The sequence below is a fragment of the Vespula vulgaris genome, chromosome 6 (assembly GCF_905475345.1).
Source record: "Vespula vulgaris chromosome 6, iyVesVulg1.1, whole genome shotgun sequence".
Classification (NCBI taxonomy): Eukaryota; Metazoa; Arthropoda; class Insecta; order Hymenoptera; family Vespidae; genus Vespula; species Vespula vulgaris.
The window spans coordinates 3642531-3668543 of NC_066591.1; the positions used below are offsets into that span (position 1 = coordinate 3642531).

The 26013-nt window shown below is 29.2% G+C and overlaps 1 protein-coding gene across 17 annotated transcripts in view; it reads right to left on the reverse strand.

The window, feature by feature from the left end:
- The window catches only part of LOC127064761 (regulating synaptic membrane exocytosis protein 2), a 152293-nt gene that overhangs the window by 34454 nt on the left and 91826 nt on the right, over positions 1-26013 (reverse strand). For 15 of the 17 annotated variants that reach the window (XR_007781824.1, XR_007781825.1, XM_050996288.1 and 12 more), the window contains 8 exons: positions 18132-18210; positions 15867-16026; positions 14507-14761; positions 9846-10002; positions 8922-9236; positions 8089-8296; positions 7416-7588; positions 5916-5984 (listed from right to left, as the gene is read on the reverse strand). Coding sequence is in view for 15 of the 17 variants with exons in the window: in XM_050996288.1 (XP_050852245.1) it covers positions 5916-5984; positions 7416-7588; positions 8089-8296; positions 8922-9236; positions 9846-10002; positions 14507-14761; positions 15867-16026; positions 18132-18210 (1416 nt within the window). In the remaining 2 variants the exon portion in view is untranslated. The remainder of the gene's footprint in view (positions 1-5915; positions 5985-7415; positions 7589-8088; positions 8297-8921; positions 9237-9845; positions 10003-14506; positions 14762-15866; positions 16027-18131; positions 18211-26013) is intronic. The other 2 variants (XM_050996298.1, XM_050996297.1) reach the window with 2 other exon arrangements.

The window sequence follows — 26013 nt, forward strand, 5'->3', positions numbered from 1 at the left end:
TGTAATTCGTAATATTATCTACACACACACACACACACACATATATATATATATATGTTAGATAAAATCGATTTAAAGTATCCTCCCTCTTTCTCTCTCTCTAGCTTGCAGGATTTGTGGTCCTTGCTAATAATAGTACGCCTACTCGATCCAGATAGAGAGAAAGAGTGTGTGTATGTGTGTGTGTGTGTGTGTGTGTGAGAGAGAGAGAGAGAGAGAGAGTTAATGGATTGGAGAGAGTTATCTCTCTTTCTCTCTCTATTCGATATCCCATAGAATCCTTCGGCGCAACAGCCCCGTGAATACTTGGCTTAGTCGAATGTAAATCGAATTCTACATTTGTCCCGGCTGCATAAATCTTCTCAATGTGACTACTACGATGCAATCTTATTTTATCTAGAAAGGGATGAGAAAATGTCGGAGGTTGAATTGGGGTAAGAAAAAAATGTTTCTGTTTGAAAACATAAATCTCTTTGTATACTTCAGAAACATCCGTCATGTTATTATTGTTATTATTATTATTATTATTATTATTATTATTATTATCATCACAAAAAACTTTTATTTACCATTAATTAAAAAATTATAAATAATCGTTATTAATTACTAAAAAAAAAAAAAAAAAAAAAAAAGAAAAAAAATACTATTCAAATGTGAAATAAGTAGTGAACGTAACTAACGTTAATTTTATTAGAACAGAAAACAAAAAAAAAAAAAATGAGAAGAAAGCAATCTCAAAAACAAAAATGAAGAAGAAATGGAAAAGTAAAGGAAGTAAATGGAAAGATGGCTAAGAATGAGAAAGAGAGAAAGAGAGGGAGTTAGGTGAACGTTTGAAGAGCGACTCATTTGAATATCGATTTCGTCTGGGAAACCATGACAGTTATCCTCCACTTTCGTGAAGCGTTAAAGGACCGGAGACGTAAATCCATCGAGAGAGAGGGTAGACAGGAGGGTGTGTCTTTCTGTCTGTCTGTCTGTCTGTCTGTCTGTCTGTCTGTCTGCCTACCTGTCTGTTTGTCTGTCTGTCCTTCTCTTTCTCTACACGCACAGAAACTATTCGTTAAGGTCGTCTCGACCTTAAATGACAAAGGGAATGACCAGAACGACCATTTTACTCGACGCTTCACCTTTAGCCTGGATCGTACAGTAGCTTAAGCCGGATCACGAAATTACGTTGGCACGAAGGTGTTGGTAAGGATGTTAAGAGAAAATCCAGAAAGATAGATAGGGAGAGAGAGAGAGAGAGAGAGACAATATAAAAGAATGATAAATAATAGAAAGTTAGAAGGGTGAATTAAAAGATGAATGAATTGGGATACTTCAGGGAACACTCTCTTTTTGCTATCAGAGTAATTTTTTATTACTACTGGATGATCGTTTATCATGAAAAAATTAGAGCCTTCGTTTTGTCTGTCTCTGTGTATGTTTTTGTGTGCACTTCGTTTTTTCTTTCTTTTCTTCCTTTTTTTTTTTTTTTTTAAATTTATGATCAATTAAATAAACTTCGCCAATTTGGTCGAATGTATAATACATTGTAGGAAAATGATTGTAGAAAGTATCGTTTTATATTTTCTGAATAAATTCATTGTACTTGAGTAATTAATAATTATATAATAATAATGTGTGTGTATATATATATATATATATATATATATATATATATATATTTAATAATAAAATAAAAAGATTTACCTTTATGTTACGAATTGTACCATGAAATTAATGAACTGTATGATTACGAGAGAATCAACGATTAATCTCCGATTATCTTTTTAATATAAATCTATAATAAAATAAATAATATATACATATACATGTACTATATAAAAATGAAGATAAATTTTTACGAACGAATGTATTATGATATTAAATTTTTTAAAATAGGAAAAGTGGAATAACAGAAAAAAAAGGAAAAATAAGAGAATTACATTTCAAATCATCGCAATTTTCTCATTCCGAAGGAAGTCATATTATTGAACGACTCTATAAAAAAGTTAATACCGTTATTAATATTTCTTGAAGCATATCCATCGATCGTGACGATATTACGTATTGCTAAGTTGAAAAATAAATATCTATATATCGAGTGTTTATATTACTTTCCATAACGACGACGAACGAAAATGTTATCGATCATCGTCAAGCAAAGTGTTCCACTTTTTTAATGCGATATACAATAACAGGAAACTTACATGACACGAAAAAATTGATAATAATAACGATAACAACAACAACAACAAATAATTTCAGATAATTGTGGGGACAAAAAAAGAAGTGTTAGACAAAACCGCAGATTTAAAATTTTTATGTTCAATTTGCATGACAAACGAGTCGTCCATTTTTTCTTTTTTTTTTAAACACATCCACACTTATAAACGACAGGACAAAAATATATAATATTAATAATAATAAATTTGATATAAATGTGAGTATCATAAAAAAAGAAGAGAAAGAAAGAAAAGAAATAAAAAATGGAATGAAATAAAATGAATAAAATAAAAAAGAAAAGAAAAAAAATGGTCAGACAAAATCATGGACTTAGATAGAATTTCAATGTTCATTTCCATGACAAACGAAGCGTCCGTCCTTGTTTTTTCTTTTTTAAGGTACACACACACATTGGACTCGTACACATACACACATGTACCCAAACACATAAACGTCCCTTTTTCATTATAATTTAACGTTCCGTTGATTGCAATTTTCCTCGCGCACAAAGAGAAATAAAAAGATCTATGTGAGTCGGTGTCCAATAAACTCTCGATTACGCGGTTTATCTCGGTAAAAAGAGAAATGAAATACAAAAGATAAAGAGAGAGAGAGAGAGAGAGAGAGAGAGAGAGAGAAAGAGAGAGAGGCGACCGCATAGAGAGAATGTTAAAGTGAACTATAGGATGAGTGAGTAGTACCACAAAGACGATTAAAAAAGTCCAAGAGAGAGAGAGAGAGAGAGAGAGAGAGAGAGAGAGAGAGAGAGAGAGAGAGAGAGAGATAGATATAGATGCAGAGAGAGAGAGAGAGAGAGAGAGAGAGAGAGAGAGAGAGAGAGAGATCTGAGTTTAGGCGAGAAAAAGTCTTAATTACGTTGCTGAGTACCACCGTTTCCTAGAAAAGTTTCGTTTGGCTAAAGGATAGAAGAAGATGGAGAAATAGAAAGAGTTAGTGACTAAAAGAAAGATAGACAGAGAAGGAGAGAGAGAGAGAAAGAGAGAGAGAGAGAGAGAGAGAGAGAGAGAGAGAGAGAAATGAGATGAAAAGAATGAGATTGTGTGCATGGCCGAGAGAATGAGCCAGATGTAATTTTACGGAAAGCTTTCTTGGGTGATCTCGATTACTTTCGTAGCGTGGTTGGTTACAATGGTTAACACGGTGATACCTGTTGCCGACAGCTCGAAACATCTGTTTGAGACTCGACATCTGTTTCTTTCTCTCTCTCTCTCTCTCTCTCTCTCTTCTGCATAATATTATTCCCTACCTTTCCATCTTATTATTTCTCTCTCTCTCTTTCTCTGTTCCTCTTCCTTCTTTTATCTCTTTTTTAACTTCATCTGAAATAACGCTTACAGGGAAGACATTTCTCTCCTCTCTCTGTCTTTCTCTTTTTTTTTTCTTTTTTAATAACAACGTTGTAGAGAAATTGGTTAGAAGAATTGTAGGAATCTAATTACACGTATATGTGTGTGTGTGTGTATGCATTTGTGCATGCATTTGTTTGTTTTTCTTTTTCTTTCGTTTAACAAATTATTTTTAATGAGGGTAACGCGACTTTCCGCGACTAATTGAAAGTCGATCAAAATTTTGTAGTTTTTTAATTATTTGTTGTAATGTATTGTAAAAATGTACAATAAATTTTCTCATTATCTATTTGTCATATAAACATTATATTATGTTGTTATATTAAAATTATAGTATATTGCACAAATCCAAGTATTTATTTAACTTCGTATATAAACTTTGTTATTCAGATCAAATTAATATTCTTATTTACTTATCATATATATATATACACACATATATAATATTAATTATGTGACAGAAATCATACTCAAAAATATTTTATTTACACGTTCTATAAACTATATACCTGATGAAATCAAAGTTCTTATTTGCTTTTGCCATATAAAATGACCTAACTAAATCACAGTCTTTACGTAGTAGCACCCCATAAACATACGTACATTTGACATGACTAAATCGTATAATCCTTATCTATCTTCCATAAATATACGTATGTACATATTTAACTAAATTATAGTCCTTAATCTACTTGTCGAATAAATTACACGTCTGACCAAATCATTACTCTCCTTATCTACTATGTCGTATAAAATAATATATATATATATATATTCGTATATGATTCATCGAATAATAGAGGTCTCTTTTAACCACTTATATTCATACATAGATAGAACTAGTCCGTTCAAATCGTAGTATTTATCTACTTGACGCGAACAAAAGTACACCTAACCAAATTATAGTCTTTATCTACTTGCCAAGAACAAAAGTACGCTCGCTTGACCGAATCGCATACATTTTTACCTACTTGCCATGAAAAAGTTACGTTGTCTGATTAAATCAAAATCGAAATCAATATCCATTTCGACCCCCATATAAAACACACACATCCACGTATCGCGTAATGCACGGGGTGGGCTAAAAGTTTCTAGGCTATTCTAAAAACCAATTCACCTTTTTTATCGAGACTCTTTCGAACTTCTACTTGAACGTACGTAGCTTTATACCATTTTGAGCAGCAAATCAAAAAAATAAATAAATAAAAAAATAAAAAAGAGATTTAGTTAACCTTCAAAAACGATTAATTAATTACTCTTCACTCCTTTTTTTTTGTTAATTCTGATTATAAAAAAAAAAGAAAGAAACAAAAAAACCAACAATGCTTCGATTCCGACGAGTCTTTTTTCAAAGTTCTGTTGTCGTTCTTGTTGATATTTTTTTTTTGTTTTGTTTTCGTTTTTCTAGAGAAATCCCCATAAAATCGACGTGGTAAAGGAAACGTACCGAAGTAACACGGTCTCGCGAGTACTAACGAATTTAGTTTAAAATAGCGTACAACACAAGAACGCTCTTACTGGAAGAGAAGACCTACCCTTAATAGTAAGGGCAGATTGCTGGAGGTAAGGTAGTGTTGTAAAGTGACTCTCAATATATCTGTGTAGGTGCGTACGTGCGTGCGTACGTGTAAGGACGATGATGGTGGGCTGCGGTGGTAATAGAAGTTGGAGTGTAGGCGTGCGACTGACGTTTATTATTCACTGCGCATTCAGCCACGTTCACCTCCTTTTTCTCTTTATTTCTTTCTTTCTATCCTTCTCTCTTTTTCACTCATTCCTTGTAAAACCAATGTTGCGACACTGCTCTCACTTTTAGCTCTATCTCTGTCTTTTTCTCTACCATCGTACAACCAATGTTGCGGCACTACTATACTATTACTACTACTATTACTACTACTACTACTACTACTATTTTCTTTTTTTTCTCTTTCTATCTATTTATCCATCTCTATCTCTATCTCTCTCTCTCTCTCTCTCTTTCTCTTACTCAGGGTTTTTTTTTCTTTCCTTTTTTTTTTTATCCAAACGAATCTAACAAAAGGCGAATACGAGGCGAACGCTCGTTGGAAATTGTGAAGTTTCGGAAGTGGAAAATGGGTATTCTTTATACGGCACCATTTCCGATATTACCCAGGGAAGATTTTCTTTTTATCCGATTAGTTTTTCCTTCATCCTACGCTAAAGCTTGCTTTCTTTCTTTGCTTTGCTCTCTCAATGATTGTGAGAGAGTAATTAAATTTCGTCGTATATATATATATATATATATATATATATATATATATATATATATATATATATAGGACGAACTCGTATATATGTGTTTATGTATATACTCACTTCTGTGTCCTTTGTCCATGACCGGGTCTCTCCTCAGCTTCACTCTTCTATTCGTGTTCACTCGTGGCACTGTAAAATAAGGATATACACGTAAGGATAAGTTTTTTATTTAGGTACGTACGGATGCTTTTATTGGTCCTTCTAACGTGTTCGTACTTACAATTTTTTTTCTTTTTTTCTCTCTCTCTCTCTCTCTCTCTTTCTTTTATTTCATTCTTTTTTTCATTTTTCTTTTTTTCAGACAAAAGATATGCTTGACCGATTTGAAATGCATATGTGTATGCGTGGGTGTGGTATCTATTTGATTTTAAATACATATAATCTAATTTTCACGAACTTCGGCGTTTGTTTGGTTTATTAATTGATTGATCGATTGATTGATTTACTTTTCGATCGGACAAATATACGAAACGATGATTATATGACCATGGATTAATAGAAATGACGACGAAAGAAAGAGAGAAATTTTTTTTTTTTGGATTTATATAAAATAAATAATGTTTTCTCGTTCGATCGTAATAAATGTGATTTAAACTTGATTCAATACAGATGACAAACAATTTCATTTCTTTTATCTGATTTTCTTTTTTTCAGTCCAATTTTTCAATGATCGCATATATTATGCAATTGTTTGTAATATTTATCGTGGATAGAATTTTGAAAAGAATTCGCGTTTAATAAACGGGATTCATCGACCGTGAAAATGAAAGGCAAGACTAAAGTCCAGCACGAATGAGAGAAGAGAGAATGTGAGAGAAAAGATCGTAGAAGTGGATAGATTTGGATTTTTTCTTTACAACATAACACAAGGACAGACGATTTCTGCTTGATCTAGCGTAAAGGCGATTTTGGACCTAACGTCGATTCCATCTCTTGTTCGATACGTGCAACGCCATGTTCGCTCAATAAAGTTAACTTCGTGTTACCTGACGTTGCTTATTTTTAACAAATTGCATTCTTTTCTTTTGCATTTTCTTTCTATTTATTATCTTTTTATATCTCACGGAAAACACAATCCTAAGTAGTAACGATGATATTTAATGAAAGAAAATATTGTTACAAATTTTATTTTATTTAATTGTTTTAATCTTTGATAAATATTATCTATTTTATATTAATTAATCATAAAACGTTCCAACGAATATAATCCTATGTCAATTATAAGTTTAATAATTCATATTAATTAATTATAAATATATTGCAATCATCAATTTGATCGGATGGAAATTATACAATTTTTATGATTATTAATTAATAATTAATATTAATTAATCCTGAATCTTATGACGCGAATGTTGTTGCACGATCAAAATTTTTTATGTAACTCGTGTGTTGATTATTTAACGAAGTTAATTATAAAATGTTATAATGAATTTTATATCACATTATTGATTATTATTGAATCGATCATAAAATCGATCGATCATAAAATTTTGTCTTCTTTTTCAAATGAAAATTATGAATTGATAGATTTTATATTAAGTCGTTATTGTAACTTACCTAGATCACTGTCGACGTCATGAATAACGATCTTAATGCCCTCCCCATCAACGAGACTACCTTGTCTAGGTAAGTCACGTTCCTCTGTTGTGACTCTGCTGACGGCAGCTGGTTGTGCGGCTTTGACTGATCCTGGAGCTGATGTTAGTGCCCTTATCGCGTTTATGTCTGGTCTAGAAAGACATTTTATCTTTCCATTATAAAATACACACATATGTGTGTATGTATGAAAGGTCAGACTTATTGAATATTATAGAATCTAGTCTCGTGTTACCTCAAATTTTTATATCATTTTATTTTTATATTTATGATCGAATGTAGACTTCTACGGTATAAGATTTCATTTAAAGAAAACGATCTTGATAATTAAAATATAAAAAAAGAAAAAGAAAAGTGACTGATAAATAAATAGCTTCGAAAACGCCAAGATGTAAAATAACGTTTATTAAAAAATTCTAATCCGAATTTAATATCTTAATAAGATTCGAAAATGCAAACGTGCAAAAAAGAAATATTTATTAAAAATTTAGAATTTAAAAGATCATTGCACTTGTTCCAATTGAAATCAAAAAATGAAAAAACTGGTTAATAAATGGAGTACTCGAAGATGCAAGCAGGTAAAAAGAAAAGAAAAATATTTTGATTGAAATTTAGAAAATTTTTTAATTCTCACAACTGTGATCCTCTTCGTCTGGAACGTCTTTCCTCGTCAGGTATTAAAACAGGCGATTGTGTTACTGTTTGTTGGACCACAGGAACCGGTGTTGGATCCATGTTAATGATTTTCTCTTCATCAGCACCAACCTCGTATGGTAACATTGGTTTCACCGTGCGAAATGATGCCCTACGTGTAATTGGTCTGTCTTCCGGTTCACGAGCACCTAATTTACGTAGGAAATAAAACAAATAATATCAAATGAACACGAAGGATAAAAATGAATGAATCGATCGTGTTTACAAGTTATATGATGAAAGTATATAATGAAAGCAAATCCATCATAAAAAAGTCATCAAACTCGTATATCTATTATCTTATATCGTATTATTATAATAGCATAAACTTAGACGTGTAATAAAATAATTTATAAATTAAACGATATGAAAAATGAAAAGAAACAAAATTAAAAACTAATTAGTGGTGTTATTGTTTTAATATTGTTACAACATAAAGCAATACGAAGTAGTGCAATCAAATAATAAGATATATTTATCTTTAAATTATTATAACAAATTAATACAAAATACTATCGTACGATAAATGCAATTCTTTACGAATCTCTTTTCATTTTTCTTGTTTTCTTTTTTTTAATCTTCATTCAAGTCAAAATGATTAAATTTTTTAACAAATTGCCAATAATTCTAAGAAAAAGAAAAAAAAAGAAGAGAACTTAATTACAATGAAATTATGATTCCTCTTCGTTTTAAATAATAAAAAAAACAATTAGGAAGCTCTGATGATTACGTTGTACGATAATAAATAATATCACAAAATCAATAAAATAGCACCTTGAGCCGAAATGGAGGCCCTTTGTTGAGCCGAAGCAATGGCGGCCGCGTTCAAGCCAGCACTTCCGGGTGGCGTGTAAACGTCGTAGGCCGAAGCACGTCTTGGCAATTGTACCGGAAGTCCAAGGCCAGTATCCGGATGTGGAGACTGACTAGTACTTCCGGCCATTGTCCCAGCTGGTTTGATCTCGTCGTCGTAAGATCTTTGTCTTGTCACAAAAGATTTACGACGGACTGCACTACTACTACGACGGGCACGTCGTCTTCGTTCCTCTTCATCATCCAAGTCACCTGAACCCGCCATTTCCGATTCTACTTTCGGAAAAGATCAATTGCGACTCTTTGATATATATATTTCAATTGATGTAAAAAGAAAAAAAGAAAAAAAGAGAAAGAGAACAGTTTTGCTATTTGTTTCACATTTTAATCTTTTTCATTTATTTTTCTTCCTTTTTTTTTTTTTTTTTTTTTTTTTTTACGAAAGTCAGAATAGAAAAAAATGGCTCATAAATCGATTTCAGTCTTTGTTCTTTTTTTTTTGTTATATAAAAGAAATTTGACGATTGCCATATGAGAACATACGAGTGAAATAATGACATTTTTTAAACAAGCTGGAAATATAGATATATAATTCCGAGGAAAGAAAGAAATCAATTACGATGGAGTTATGATTTTTTTTTTAAATAATAAAAAATATATATATATATATGTATATATACATACACACTTATATAGGAACACTACGTCATAAATCAATAAAATAGCCCTCGAAACGGAGGCTCGTAAAATTTATATGTTTAAAAAGAAAAGATAAAAAAAAGTCTCGACGAAAACAGTGTTGGATCGAGTCTTGGAAAATAATCTAGAAACTGTTGGTTTCACCACGAAGCGTATTCCAGAAGGATTTATAAATTAGATTTTTACCTGTAGGCTGAGAACTCTTGACGACCCTCTGAGGACTCGTTCCTCTTCCTCTATCCGCTTGATGACGGTCCGGTGATCCACCTCTAGATTTACTCTTACGATCGAGATCTCTCTCCCATTTTAGATCCTCTCGGCGCTCCCCTGCAACCTTTCGAAACTACAACATTACGATACGACGATTAGGGCTCGAGGCTGACTACACCATCGCACACATTTACGATGAAGATATGCGTCGTCTCTTTCTGTTCGTGTGTATGTGTATATATGTACGTATATATGTGTGGATGAATGAATAGATGTGTGAGTGAACGAATGAGTGAGTGAGTGGGTGGGTGGGTGGGTGGATGGGTGGTTGATTGTATAAGCGTATGCGTGTGATAGAGGAGCTCGATTCAACAAGCTGATGTTATGTTGTCGTATGTATTCCATGATCGAGATATGTACACATTATGATCTTGTGTTTACGCTTGTTATGCACTTTGACAACATTCAAAAGCCTAATACGCCATATACAATATGTAACGTGTGTTTTTTAAGTACAATAGATTAATATTTACCCTTTTTTCTATCTTTTTTTTTTTTTTTTTTTAACGGTGTTGTTTTCTTTTCTCTTTTCTTTTCTTTCTTCTTACGGCATTGTCATTGACGTTTAAGATAATGTTCTTTTTTTTTTTTTAATACACTTATGTCATCGTCATTAATATGTTTATAGTATAGTAGTTGTTTTTTTATGCATGTCATGGACATAAATATTTTTTATAATGTCATTCTTCCAACGTAATTGCTTAATGATCAAATCATTTTAAATCTCCTCGATAAATATTATTATCATGAATTTATTATTGATGGAAATATCCAAGATATTTATTTATTCAATTCTCATTATTAAATTTTCCTTATTAAAATTTATAATAACACTATAGAATTTAATTTTTATATGATATATATCAGAATAACAAGATTTGGTCATTTCTTTCGTCGAACTTTATTTCTCAATATATTTTTGTTTCATATCACCAAGTTATGATTTTCTTTCTTTTCTCTCTCTCTCTCTTTCTCGTTTTTTTTCTTTTTCTTTTATTTCTTTACTTGTTATCATGGGAAAACAAATATTCGTTCGTAAAAAAACATCGAAGCTTTCCATCCGAGTGCAATATTTTCTATATTTGCGCGAAATTTTTTTCGATTATTTCGATTGAGTGTTTCGTACGATCTTACCACAACGAAGAGTCGATCACAAACATGCGGTTTATTTGTTATCGTTCGAGGAAAACATAAAAGAATATTTTGATAGGTCACGTTAAATTTTTCTACTCTCGATATTACCGTGACAACTAAATAACCACAATATCAATAACAATGATAATTAAATGGAACAAAAATTACTTTTATTATTTCCTTTTTTTTATTTACGATAATAAAACGATTTTATAAGTTTCCATTCGATTAAAAAAAAATTTTTGCCTACAACGATAACAATTATTTTCATAGTAACGACAAATATAAATTAGTTTTTGAAAATCACGTAATAGTTTTGAAACGGTTCATAAGTTTATAAGTAATTTTAATAAATATCGATTAGCTATTATCGAGAGACTTTTTTCTAGGCCATTTTATATCTTTTGTTCTTTTTCTTTTTTTTTTATTTATTTTTTTTTTCAGTTTATAAAACTACAAGATTAATTAAACCACCAGCTTAAACAAAATACTCAACGTTTAATATTAGTAATATTCCGTCTATTCTGTGTAATAATAATAAAATAAATAAATAAATAAATAATAATAAAAATTAGGATGTACGGAAATGTTTTATAGCAATCTTTCAATGTAACTACCAATTCAATCGATCGACTGTTCCAGTCTTGTTGTTTAATCCGCGAAATATTTTTCACCGTTCGAATATTATTTTTTTTTCTTTCTTTATTTTTTTTTCTCTCCTCTCTCCTCTCCCCCTCCTTTTTTTTATAATGGCACGCACAGCTTCGTCGATATTGGAGATCGTGCGAACAATCTATGCGAACATATTTCTACCTGTATATGTACGTAACGTATATACGTACATAAATGTTCAATGAGAAATGATAGGTAGTATTACGAACGATAAGAGAAAGAGAATGAGAGAAAGAGAAAGAGAAAGAGAAAGAGAGATGCTTCGTCCATAGAAAAAAAAGGGAAAAAAATAAGAGAAAAAAGCAACAAAAAAAAAAAATTGATAAAGAAGCTTGCTCGAATTTTTATTTCACGGATCGGAAACTCTAAAGACCAAAAAAATGTTCTGTCTATTATTATCTGTTTCTCTTCCTCGTTTTTTCTTTTTCCCTTTTCATTTTCTCTCTCTCTCTCTCTCTTTTTATTACTATTTTTTTTCCTTCTCGGAAAAGGACAAGAAGATTCGAAATGTGTTTTTTTTTTTCTTTGTTCTATGATTCGTTTCCATTGTTTTAATATTTATATCCTGATTTGTATCGTAGAATTTTTTTGACAACATTGAAAAACAAAGCCGTGCAATTTCCTATTTATCTGTGTATCTATTTCATGATCTATGAATGTATGTATGTGTTTGTGTGTGCGTGTGTGTGTGCGATAACATAGTTACGAGATGCGATATCAGAAGATGTTATATTCGTATATTGTTATTAAATTTTTGGCGAGAAAAATATTCGATGAAAATAATTTTTTCTTTTTTCTCCTCCCTTTCTTTTTCCTTTTTTTTTTCTCTGGAAGAACGATACACTCATCCCTAATATCCAATTATTTTTTTTCTTCTCCCGCGATATTGTTGAAATTGATTGGATTTTATAATCAATTTATTAAGATGCGATTTATGTGTTATTACATTTTTTTTTTTTTATTTCAAATAAAATTAAGCGTGCCAACGTCGATTGAAACATACAAAGACTCGATATATGATCTTGTCAAGTGAGTCAAAAAATTCACGTCAAGTTAGCTTTCAATCATTTTCTCTCTCTCTCTCTCTCTCACTCTCTGTCAGTCTCTATCTAATTCTCTTTCACACTCTTTTATTCCGTCACTCTATATCTCACTCTTTCTCTTTTCACTCTCTTTCATTCTCTTTCGCACTCTTTCATACTCTTTTACTATCTTTCACATTTTCTCACTCTCTCTCTTTTTGACTTTTTTATACTCTCTTATCCTTCCTTTTTTTTATACTCTCGCTCTCACTCAAATTATAAAAAAAAAAAAAAAAAAAAAGAAAAGAAAAAAGTTAAAAAAAAAAAGAAAAGAAAAAAACCATGAACGAAAGATCAATTTTTTGGAAATCATCGAAGATACAACAGTAATAAAAATTTCTGACTGATTTCTATCCAATGTATATTGTATACAATATAGGGATTATATTTAATTTCTACAAAATTTAATTTAGAAGAATAAATACCTATATAATTTCTTAAATAAATAAAAACGGCAAACATTTTCTGATCACATCTCGTATATATGTATATATGTGTATATCTATATATGTATGCATGTATGTATGTATGTATGTATGTATGTATGTATGTAGATATAGAATGTAGATGTATATGTTTACGCAATAAGCTGCTCAAACCTTGTATATATATGTATATACGTACGTATATATATATATATATATATATTTGTGTGAAGGCAAGAAGCTATGGTTAAAGCAATAAAAGCTATCATCCTCCGTTGTTAACAGCTGAACACCATGAAACGAAGCCATTAGCTTACACAAAGCGGAACACATTGAGAAACAACGTTTCTCTTGGGTCACATGTTAATTACAGCGATACTAATTTTCGTTCTTGCTGGCTGGATTATTGCTTTTGGCTTAACGAATAAAGGAAGATATATAATATGGTTTCAAAATGTATAATATATAAATGAATCAAATGTATGAATATTATTCACAATATTCATATTAATGTTTCAAATTAGATCGCCCATTTTGAATTTTCATTATTGATAAAAACTAGTAATAAGCTTTGTTTTGGCATTTGTAATAAGTCATTATGACGAATAATTTAATTTATTGATTAATTATTAATTGATTATTAAACGAGACGAAAGCTTACGTTTTCATTTTTTTTTATTGTTTTTATCAAGTAAATATTCTATACGTTGTAAAAAGTAATATACATATATATATATATATATATATATATATATAAATATATATATATATACATATATATCCATATATACTGGATATTTTAATGAAGAATATTTTAATTGAGATTGAAATCAATGTTAAATGTATCTACATTTTCTGTTCCATTACTGATCGAATATAACTCTTTTGTAATTTGCAATAAATGGATTTAATGAATAGCTACATTAAATTTACATTTAAATTAATCTGTTAAACGTGGCTCGAATTCAGCGGATTTTCTCTACTGATAAAAAAAGAAAAAGAAAAAAAAAGAAAAAGTAACATTTTCATAAATCTATTATAAATAAATCCAATGACTACTTAAAACAACATTAAAATCCATGTATTATTAAACGAGGTCGGCATTTAAATTAATCACAAGTATATATTTTAGTTATTGACGAAGAGCACAAACCATATTATTATCTTCCCTGTTTATATTTTGATTTTGATTTTGATTTGATTCATATTCATATCAATCGAATCTAAAAATTTAATTATCACAAAACTTTGACGTTTTTAATACCTTTTCGAGTTCCTTCAAGCTGGCAGGCGATACATCAGAGTGTCTTCGTAATTCTGGGCTTCTTGGTGGTGCCAAGCCACTTCCAATACCACCTAGTTGACTGCCACTTTGACAACCGAGTCTTGCATCGCTATGTCTTCTTTGCAATGCTTCAAGAATCGGTACTTCGAGAAGAGAATCTGTTGACTCTTGCGTCACAATTGGCTGGTCCCTTGAGGCAATCTTTCGACGACAAACGCTGCATCTCCAAGATGACTACAATGATACGCAAAAATTCACAAATTTATATCTATATGTATATATAATAATTAATTAGTAATTTATACAAATATATATATATACATAATAGAAAAAGAAATTATGTTTATATGACGAGTGTATATAAAATTTTATATATACATGTATATGCATATGTATTGTAAAAAAAGTAAAAATTAAAAAATGTATATATATATATATATATATATATATATATATATATATATATATCTTATATTATACAAGAGTGTATAAAAGTCGAAAAATTTATATATATATATGTGTGTGTGTTAATTAATTAATAAATGAAATATTCTTAAAAGGTTATCTTTAAATAGCATATTTACATACGATTATAATTAATTATCAGAAAATTATCATTGAACTTTCTACTTTTTAATTATCAACCACATCCTGTTGAAATTAATTAACAAAGAAATTTGTAATCGATTTCTATCTACGTAATACAGTTAAAATTAATCAAGAACTAATCGTCATTGATCTCTAATTAATTTTCAACGTAGAATTGAAATCAATTACCAAAAGATTTTCAACAAATTTTTCACTTTTTCAATTATACACACGCGATTGAAGTTAATTAAGAAAAGAAATAATATATAATCGAGTTTTATCTGCACACGTGCGCAATTATAATTTATTCAAAATCAATCGTAAACTATTTCTAACTAATTATCTACGTAAATTGAACGTACGATTGAAATCGATTATTATAAAAAATTATCCTTACACTTTTTCATTATTAACATACAAATTGACATTAATCAAGAAAAAAAAGAAAAATGAAAAAAAAAGAAAAAGAAAAAAAAAACAATTATCTACGTAAGTTTGATCATTGGATACATTCGTGAACAATTTCTTTCTTGAATTTCATTTTTAATTTTTTTTTAATTGAATACTTTTGTTTTTTTTTCTTTTTTTTTTACAGCAATTAATTTTCTCTTTACCTTTTTTTTTTCTTTTATTTTTATTTCTCTTTATGCTACTCTTTCTTTTTCTCACTTACTTCAAAACGAACACTTATATACGTTACAAGATGCGAATCGAGTAAACGAAACGATTAATAGTCATCAAGAAAATTTACCTGATCGTCTGAATTCGTTGTCGTCGAGTACGATGCACAATCCTCGCAAACTTTGTGTTGACATTCGCAGCAAGTCCTCGAAGCTTCTTCCGGTCCAAAGGATTTCCGGCAAACTCTACATTCTTCACCGCTGCTCGTTTTACTTCCTGCCTCAGGCTTTCTATTGTAACAATCAATTTCCAATTTATTGCATCGAGCGTACAAAACAGAGGAGAGAATAAAAGTAAAAAGAAAATAAAAAAAAAGAAGCAACGAAAAAAAGTAGAAAAGAAAAAAGAAATCAACTTTCGTAGAGATCAATGTCGAAATTGATCTCGTTGAATTTTTTCGTTCGCTTTAATTTCATTCTTCTTTTTCTTTTTCTTTTTTATTATTATTTTTTTTTCTTTTCTCAATATTGTAATCGTAACAATATCGTAAGCGTATTTGTGGCGTGTAGTTTAACGAATATTGTTAAGCTTCGAAAGTGCCATAACTCGTTGGAATATCGATAAATTGATACGTTGTAGACGCTCGTTAAAAACTTTAGTTAAGCTTTGAATATCGATTAATTTTTCTTAAGTTTGAAATATCGATTATTGTTGAAAAGAAAGGAACAAGAACAATTGTTCTCCACGAAATAAATGTAAATAATATTACATTTCTTTACCTTTTAAAATTTAATAACTTTTGTCGTTTCAAAGATTTTTTTTCTTTCATTAGAATCAATAGGACACCGCCGTTTGATCATATCTTATTAATTTTATATTGATTAATTTTACGTGATGACGAATAAAAATATCGAAATGAAAAAAAGGAAAGAAAAAAAAAAAAGAATGAATTATGAAGTTTGTAGTTTTATCATTCAGTTCCAGTTTTACATTTTCTACTTCATTCAATTACACGAAATTTTAATAAAACTAGAAAAAAAGAAAAAGAAGAAAGAGAAAAACAAAGAGAGAAAAAAAAACAATTCAATAAAAAGTTATAAACCAATTTTTAAAAAGGATACTTCGTTATTCACTTCTATTTATTTGATCAGTAATAGTTTCATTCATCAATTGTTAAACATTTTGTAAAATAAAAATAATCAATATATATATATATATATATAAATATTTTGATTATTATAAATAGAGATTGCCTCATAGTTTTTTTTAGGATTGCATCAGGATATACATTATGTAATGACGATATTTTATTATAAATGTAGATCAAGGTATTACTTAAAATATTGAAAAAGAAGTTTAAAATTACTGACCCGATTTAATAATGGCCAATACCATTTAATTACATCAAACCATTCGTTCTATTTTTCTTTTTATTTTCCTAATATTATAGTTACACAACATGGAGTATACGTAAAGAATCGATTTTTACGAAGGTAGTCGGTACGGTTGTTGCACATCTGAAAAATTCTCAAACTTTAAATTTTCATCTCCGGAAAATAAAAAGAAAGAAGAACAAACGATGTGAAACCGGAATGTTCATTAATCTTCGATCTCTCTCTCTCTCTCTTTCTCTCTCTCTCGTTCTCTCATTCGTATATTCAATATCATTCCAACAAAACGAAGTAGGATAACTCAATTATTTTTTTTTTATTTAAATCTTTTCCCTTTCTTTTTGTTTGTTTTTTCTCTTTTTATTTTACGAACGACCTTCGTATTAGTGCAAAGAAGAAAAAGGATCAGATGAGATAGACAGATAGATAGATAGAGAGAGCATAAAGAAATCTGGTTTGCTCATCGTGAATTAACTTTATTAAGCAATTCCATTAACACGGATCGCTGAGATTGCTCTTATTGTAAAATATAACAAGATCCTTGAAGATCTATTGTAAAGTCAGATCATTTTATATTTTATCGTGCACAAGTATCGAATTTATTGCACCAATTTACTAGACGATAAAGATTTCAGATATGATTTATTTCGTTCGATTCTTCCTCTCTAAAGAGAATTTCTTTATTTCTTTAGTTATTTCTTTTAAATCTCATCGAATCGATATGTATTATATATTTAAAATGTATCTAAAAATTCTATCGATCTATATAATATGTAAATATATATTATTACATATTTTAATAATAATAATAATTATCTAATATATATATATATATATATGACGATATAATATTTAACAATTACAATTTAATTGAACTATACTCTTTAACTAAATAATATAATATTTCATTTTTATCACTCTGACCTTGCTCGAAATATTCTGAATAAAACTAATGAAAAAAAAAAAGAAAAAAAAAAAAATTATTAAATTTAATATATACTCACTTTATAATAGCATCGATGGTATCTTCTTTTGGTTGTATCTCCTCGACTGGGGTTACTTTAGCTGGGGCCAACTTTGTGACTGAAAAAAGAAAAGAAGAAAAAGCATAGAAAAAAGGATAGAAAAAAATATTGCGAGTTAAAAAAATTATTATGATTTATCGTTCATACAAAAGAAATAAAAAGAAAGAGAGAGAGAGAGAGAGAGAGAGAGAGAGAGAGAGAGAGAGAGAAAGAGACGTAAGATAAAATAAGAAACTCGGCGAAAATTCTTTTTGTAACACATACGCAGGATATAGAGAGAAATACACACGTGTTTATATGTATATACAGAGTGTCTGAAAATTATTTATACAACTTCTATCTCCTTCATGATATATAAACCAACAAGTGTAAAAATTTCCCCATTGTATCATTTAACATAGAGAAACTTATTAAGTTTTTTTTTCTCTCCTATATACAGGCAATATTTTTAGTGCCTCCAGCATATTCGTAAATCTCTGAATTACACATTTTTAACACACGCGCAATTCAATAGCCGTCTAGATATCCTGACATTATAATTTGTGATATTCTTATTTGCAAGATTAATCTAAAATAATGTATACAATAATCGGATGACATTGACGATTGATAACCGGATGACACTGACGATTTAAAGCAAGAATCACAGCTGTTATTAAACGAACTGACGTGGAAATGTTGAAACGTACATGACGGCATGTGGCATATCGTGAAACATTTAACGTATCACTGATACATATATTCATATATACAATAGAATGTTTGGAAAATTATTACTTTAATATAAACGAAGTTTTGTATACCGATTTTTAATATTTTTATTTAATAATCCAATATGTATTATATCTTAAATTTTATTAAAAATGATAAACTTGTATAGATAATTTTTGGATACCTTATATATATATATATATATATATATATATATATATATATATCCATTCTCTCACACATCTCACCCTCAGAGTCTCATATCTTTCGGATATCATCTAAAAATCCTTGAGGGTATATCAAGCGAAGCGAGGACCTATTCAAATATTCAGTCACTTTCCAAGGAGAAGGACGATACCCATTTTCTTAACGCCTCTTCCAATTTTACTCAATTACCCTCTTATTTTCGGATGGCAATGATCTATATCATTTCAACGGGAAAAATAAAATGAAAATTGAATGCACTGTCAAAGACGTTTCAAAGTCGATACGGCTACATAACATGAAATTTATCCGATTTTTTTTTTGAAAGTAAAATCTTAAAAAAATAAAATAAAATAAAATAAAATAAAATAAAAAAATAAAAAGAAAAAGATATTAAATTAAAAATTAAAAATACTTATTCGATGATTTTTCACACATTTCTTTTTTTTATCTTTTTTTTTTTTTTTTTTTTTTTTTTTTTTTTTTTTTTTTTTTTTATTACTCTCCCATACCCACGAAAAAATCCCATAAAAAAATTAATTCTAACGTCTTGCATATAAATTAACTCGTCATTTTTTTTTTTATCACTCCATCTACCCCATAAAAACGAATCTTTCCTCTTCAAAATTGGCGCAAAAATTTTCGCTAGTCAACGCGAACTACGTCACTTTTTTCCTGCATCATAAAAATTAATTCAAACTTCTCGAATACAGAGATCGCGAATCCTCGTCCTTTTCTTTTCCTTTTATTTTTCTTCTTTACTCATAAACATTTCCGAATGTTCTGCATCAGCATTGAAAAATTTATTTTCCTCCCAAAAAAAAAAAAAAAAAAAAAAAAAAAAAAAAAAAAAAAAATTTCGCATTAACGTCGAACTTTCTTTAATATTTATAATCTGATCAAGCATCTAAGCGTGAAATAGGAATCGTACGACTAACGTGAACTACAGTTTTACTTCAATCCAATTAAAGTTTCTTCTGAAAAATAGTCTATTCTGATATCTTTCTCTGTCTTTCTCGTTTTTTTTTTCCTTCCCCCTCTCTTTCCCTCTTATTTTCAGTTTTTCACGTAGGCACGCCGTAGACGCGTTCCTTCGACGGAAATTAACCGTCAGATCGAATCTCATGTGATTTATGTCTAGCGAGCGTGGGAAGTGCGAGAAAGCCGTATGGAGAATATCATCGTAACGCGGTTAGGCGAGCGACCTACGCCCCCGTAAAATCGAAATTATATTGGTTAGGTTCATGGCTCATTTTTTTCTCTCTCTTTTATTTGTATTTTTATTATTACTGTTATTCTTATTATTTCTTTTCTGTCTCTCTTTCTTCTTTCCTTTCTTTTTTGGTATCATGTTCGTCCTACATTTTCGTAACATCGTAATCGTACAAATACGTTCATAAATCATCGTTAAAATATTTTATGACGAAATTTTATATAAAATTTAATTAAAATTATATTATTACGATTTGTCGGAGTAACAAGGAAAATCATTTTTTTCCTTCCTTTCTTTTTTTTCTTCATTTTCTTTTTCTTTTTTTTTTCTTATCTATTTCTCTCTTTCTCTCTCTCTCTCTCTCTCTCTCTTTCTCTGTCTCTCTTTTATTATTACCTTTTTTTTTTTTTTTTTACAAAATTCATTCCCAAGATTAAATTTAACGTAAAATTTCTTACGAGTATTTCTCCTTTTTATTAATCGTGCCATTTTTAAGTGTCAACTTTGTCCAATATCAACGATTGGAAATAAAAGCGAAAAGTTTCGCTCGGATTTAAGGAGGAATGAAAATGACAAAAGAAAAAGAAAAGAAAAAAAAAGAAAGAAAAAAATTTATTTCGATGATTGAAATTCAATGCGGACGTAAAAATTTTATTATATCGAAATCATAATAATTCAATTTCTTTTTTCCGATCTGAAGAATGAAGAAGAAGGAAAAAAAGAAAAAGAATTATTATTAATAATAAAAAGGAAGTGATTAGAGAGTCAGTGGGAAAGAAATATTCGTTTATTTACTTTGACCCGATCCGTCGTTTAGAATTGCAACAGAATTTCTACTTCGTGAGAGAGCTGCATATGCTAAACTAAAAGAAAAAAAAAAAAGAAAACAAAAAAATCTATAAAGAAAGCAAAAAATTAGAGAGAAAATAAAACAGAGAGAGAGAGAGAGAGAGAGAGAGAGAGAGAGAGAGAGAGAGAGAGAGAGAGAGAGAGAGAGAGAAATTCATGAAACGCGAGGTGAAACTTTTTTTCTTTTTTATTATTATTCTACAAACGAAGTTGTTTTATATTTCAGTTTGTGGTTTCAAGAGTAAAAACACAACGACAAGCGAGGGTGAGTAGAGATGGGTGGGGGTAGCTTTGAGGGGTGGCTTTTGATAGGGGGTGAGGGGGTTACAGGGTCACGTATGTGAGCATCGATATTCGAAGCGGCATATCGACAAAGAAATTAATTTTTTTCTCGGCTGCTGTTGACATTTCACGGTACTTTTTTTTTCTTCCTTTATTTTTTTATTTTCTTTTTTTTTTTTTTGGTTTTTCTATCTTTGTGTTCTGCCACTGTTTTCTTTTTATTTCTTTTTACTGCTTCTCTCTGTTTCTTTTTTCTTTTTTTTTTTTAATTTCCAGAATCAAACTAATCGGCGAGACATTTTTTTTATTCGCATAAAAACGTAACGGGAAATACTTTCTTTTTGTCACATATAAAATACAAAATTGTAATATTATAATGTTGTTAATTAAAAAATTGTAACATTACAATGTTGTTGATTATTAAAATGATATCCTTTATATGTTGACAAGACAAGAACGCTCGTCGTCCTTTTTATTGTGCTTATATGGACTCTGTTAATAATGTTAAAGAATTTGTTTCTATGGTACAAATTTGTTTATTAACTATTAAGCTATTAATTTTTGCAATTTTATAAGTCAGTCGTAATTCTTTTTAGGAGACGAAATGAAATAATTTTGAGTTCGTAAGAATTTGTTTATAAAAAATTGTTTATAACAAATTGTTAATTATTTATTAACAATAGTTTAAACAAATAGAGAAAATATTATCCTTTAAAATGATATCTCGTTCAAGTTTTTACGATATTTACTTTCGAAGATATTCCTATGTAATAGGAAAATATTGCTATAGGGGGGAGCAGGGGTGGTAATTGTTGCTATGCATAATTTGTTTATTAACTAGTTAGTAATTTATGCAATTTTATAAGTCAGTCCTAATGTCAATTTCTTTTTAGGAGACGAAATGAAATAACTTTGAGTTCGTACAAATTTGTTTATAAAAAATTGTTTATAACAAATTGTTAATTATTTATTAACAATAGTTTAAACAAATAGAGAAAATATTATCCTTTAAAATGATATCTCATTCAAGTCTCTACGATGTTTAGTTCCGGAGATATTTCTATATAAGTGGACGACATTACGTTTGACACACTGACCTATATAATTTCATTCACATTAAATCGGTGACACACTGACCTATATAAATTCTAAGAATTTACGTGACTCAGCTGATCACGTTACTACTACTATACTATTACTACGAACAGCTGTATCATAAGAATTATGAATGAAAATCTTTCGAAGACGATATCTTTGGAATGAAAAGTCGTAGAGACTTGAAAAAAACACCATTTTCAAGCAAAATTTATCCTTTATTTATTTAAATAATGCAATAATATCGATATAATAAACTCGATATTGTTAATAATTTTTACTATTAAATTTTCTCTATTCTTTCGTAATAAACACAATGAATACAATAAAATCATTTAAATTTCTATTAGAATTTTGTTTTATTTTTTGTTAAATTTTATTTTGTTTATTTAAAATAAAGAATAGAAGATGTATTAATAATCGCTAATATACAAAATCGAGAGGTTGAAAGTTCGAAATATTTTTTTTCTCATAATAACTTTAAATCGCGCTTACTCTGCGCTTATCTCTCGAAAAAATTAAATTAATTTAAAACAGAGAATTCTATATATATATATATATTTTTTTAACATAAAAACTATTTTACATCTCTTTACTTTATCGTCGATTACTATACGACATCTTTTCTTTTTTCATTTAATCGCTTTAAAAATATTAAAAAAGAAAGAAAAACAAGAACAGATAAATAAATAAAAAAATTTTATCTTCTTCCTAAAACATTGATTTTAATTGGAAATTTCTAATTGTGATCATGTCATAGATTTCGTTCTAATACATCATGGCTGCTTTCTAATAGATGACGGAATGATTCGAAATTGTTGCTTTATAATTTCATGTCGGAGATTCCAATGTCATAATGTCCCCAACGTCTATGTCGGTTTAGCTAGTTATGGCAATGTCATCGCCAAGTAGTCGATCTGGATATACAATCGCATTGTTAATCATCTGACTAATTAATGTCTGCTCTTTGGTCATCGATGATTCGATCATAACTGCTAGCTTTCAAAGCGACACGACTAACCTATCGATTATGTTATCGCAATCGATTTCACGAAAGATAGCGACTCATCTTACGAAATTCATGTTATTTGAAAAAAGCAAAAAGAAAAAAAAAATAAGAAAAAATAAATAAAAAAGAAAAGAAAGGAAAAAAATACAATCATATAATAATTTGTTAATGCTGCAATGATATGATAATTTTTTCAAGAGCGATTAGAAATTGTTTGATTTTAAAAAATATTTTTTATCTGTTTTAAAAAATGTTAATTGGTTTCCTTTCTTTTCTTTTTTCTTTCTCTCTCTCTCTCTCTCTCTCTCTTTTTTTTTTTGATCTATCTCTAACACACGTACGATTTTTTGCTTTCGAAATTGTTTCTGCCTTTTTTATTTTTTTTATTTTTATATATATATATATATTTTTATTTTATTATTTATATCAAGCACGTAATCTAATTTTCGAATGAACGCGCAGAAAAAGTTTCGACCGATACTCTAATCTACTTATCTACCTTTCCTGCACGAATTTACACGCAAGCACGTATCGTTTTATATTTTGTTATCACGGTTCGCTGATCTAATTTAATACTGTCTAGGATCGATGTAAAGCGTGTCTTGAAACTTATATGAATAATCACGATTCAAACGACAATTTTGTTAAAATTACTCATACGATTGCTCTAATTCTAAAAACGTGACCCTTTATCATATAGATATATATATATATATTTTTTCGTTCTAATCTTTATTAATTATAAAATTTTTGTAGTGAAAAAATAAAAAGAAAAAAAAAAAAGAAATTTACTTCGTTAAATATATAAATTTTTATACATATATGTATATTTGTTTTGATTCTTTAATATCAGTTAACTTAAAAAAAAAATGTAATTTATTACCATTATAATATTACAATATTATTTCGATAGAGTTTTATATCCTTTTTACAATTACTATAGTAACAACAAACTTTATATGTAAATCTGTGAGGAATATAATAAATTATTTCAACAAAACTTTCTCTCTAAATCATAAAAAAACCTTATAAAATTAAACAAAAAAAAAAAAGAAGATGAAAATGGAAAAACTTTTTGAAAATGATCGAGCTTGATCGAAAATTCAGATTACAATTTCGAATAACGTCGTACTATATGAAAACTTTTTATTCTACAGTTTGATTCCTTTGCTTTTAAAATGACCAAAAAACGAACTGTTTTTTTTTTGCACATAAAAGATCAACGACGAGATTGCTAATATCAAAACAACGAAAATACCTCGAAGAGTATCTCTAGAAAATGCGAAAGATAGTGTGTGTGTGTGTGTGTATGCGAGACAGCTAAGGGCATTTTAACAAAACCTTTACAACTTCTACCTCTTCTTCCCGGCCATTTATCTTATCTAATGTTCCTTCAAATTAGGATATCTTTAGTCCTGAGGCTTTCCTTTCATCAGGTTATGTAAATCGTTCATTGTATTCATTATGTAATTTAATACGATACTCATCATCCATCATTTCTATTTTTGTCTTATTTATTTTCTACATTTGTTATCGCTTTATTATTCTTTTTATTACTATTCTTATTACTATTACATTAACGAAATAATTTAACAACTTAACTTTTCGTATCAATCTTCCCCTTTAAAACTCATATAACTTTTCATCTAATCGCACTATGATTTAATAATAAATAACAACGATAATAACAGAACAATTTTCAACGACGAAATGATTGTAATACAAATTTTACACTTCTCGATTGTAATCTTTCGTAACGATTTTTAAATTCGTCGAAAGGTTTCACTCTCGAAACAAAAAAAAAAAAAAAAAAACAAAAAAGAAAAGAAAAGAGGAAAGAAAAAAAAAAAAGAATTTCGAAAGATTTTCGAATGACAATGGAGTTAGCTTTTTCAAATTCGATCAATGTAAAAGAGAGGCTTTTTCTTGAATCTTGTAACGAGAAGAATGAAATCGAATCTATTTTATTCCCTCGTAACCTCTCTTCCTCACTTCCCTCCTACAGCCTCCCACTCACGTCTCTCTCTCTATCTCTCTGTCATTTTCTCTCTCTCTCTTTCTAACAATAGGATTCGATCGATAAGACGATCGCCCAGAGAGACGTAAATTATTCGACGAGGTGGAACGTCGTTGATACTCGCGAATCGTCGTCAAAGGGAAGCTTTCGCCAAAGAAATTTTTACGGTAGGACACTTTGTCGAATACGAAAATCTAAAAGGAGAGAAGAAGATGGAAATAGATAGATAAATAGATAGATAGATAGACTTAGAGAGAGAGAGAGAGAGAGAGAAGAAAAAGAGAAAGAAAAAAAGTTGGCGTTCGAAACGAATCGAGAAAGAGTATCGAGAAAGAATGATGCTTGTAGGGGATCGTAAAAAAGGGAGTTGCTCGTAAGATATAGAAGAAGAAAATGAATGAGAAAGATAGATAGATATATAGAAGAAGAAGAAGAAGAAGAAGAAGAAGAAGAAGAGAGAGAGAGAGAGAAAGATATATAG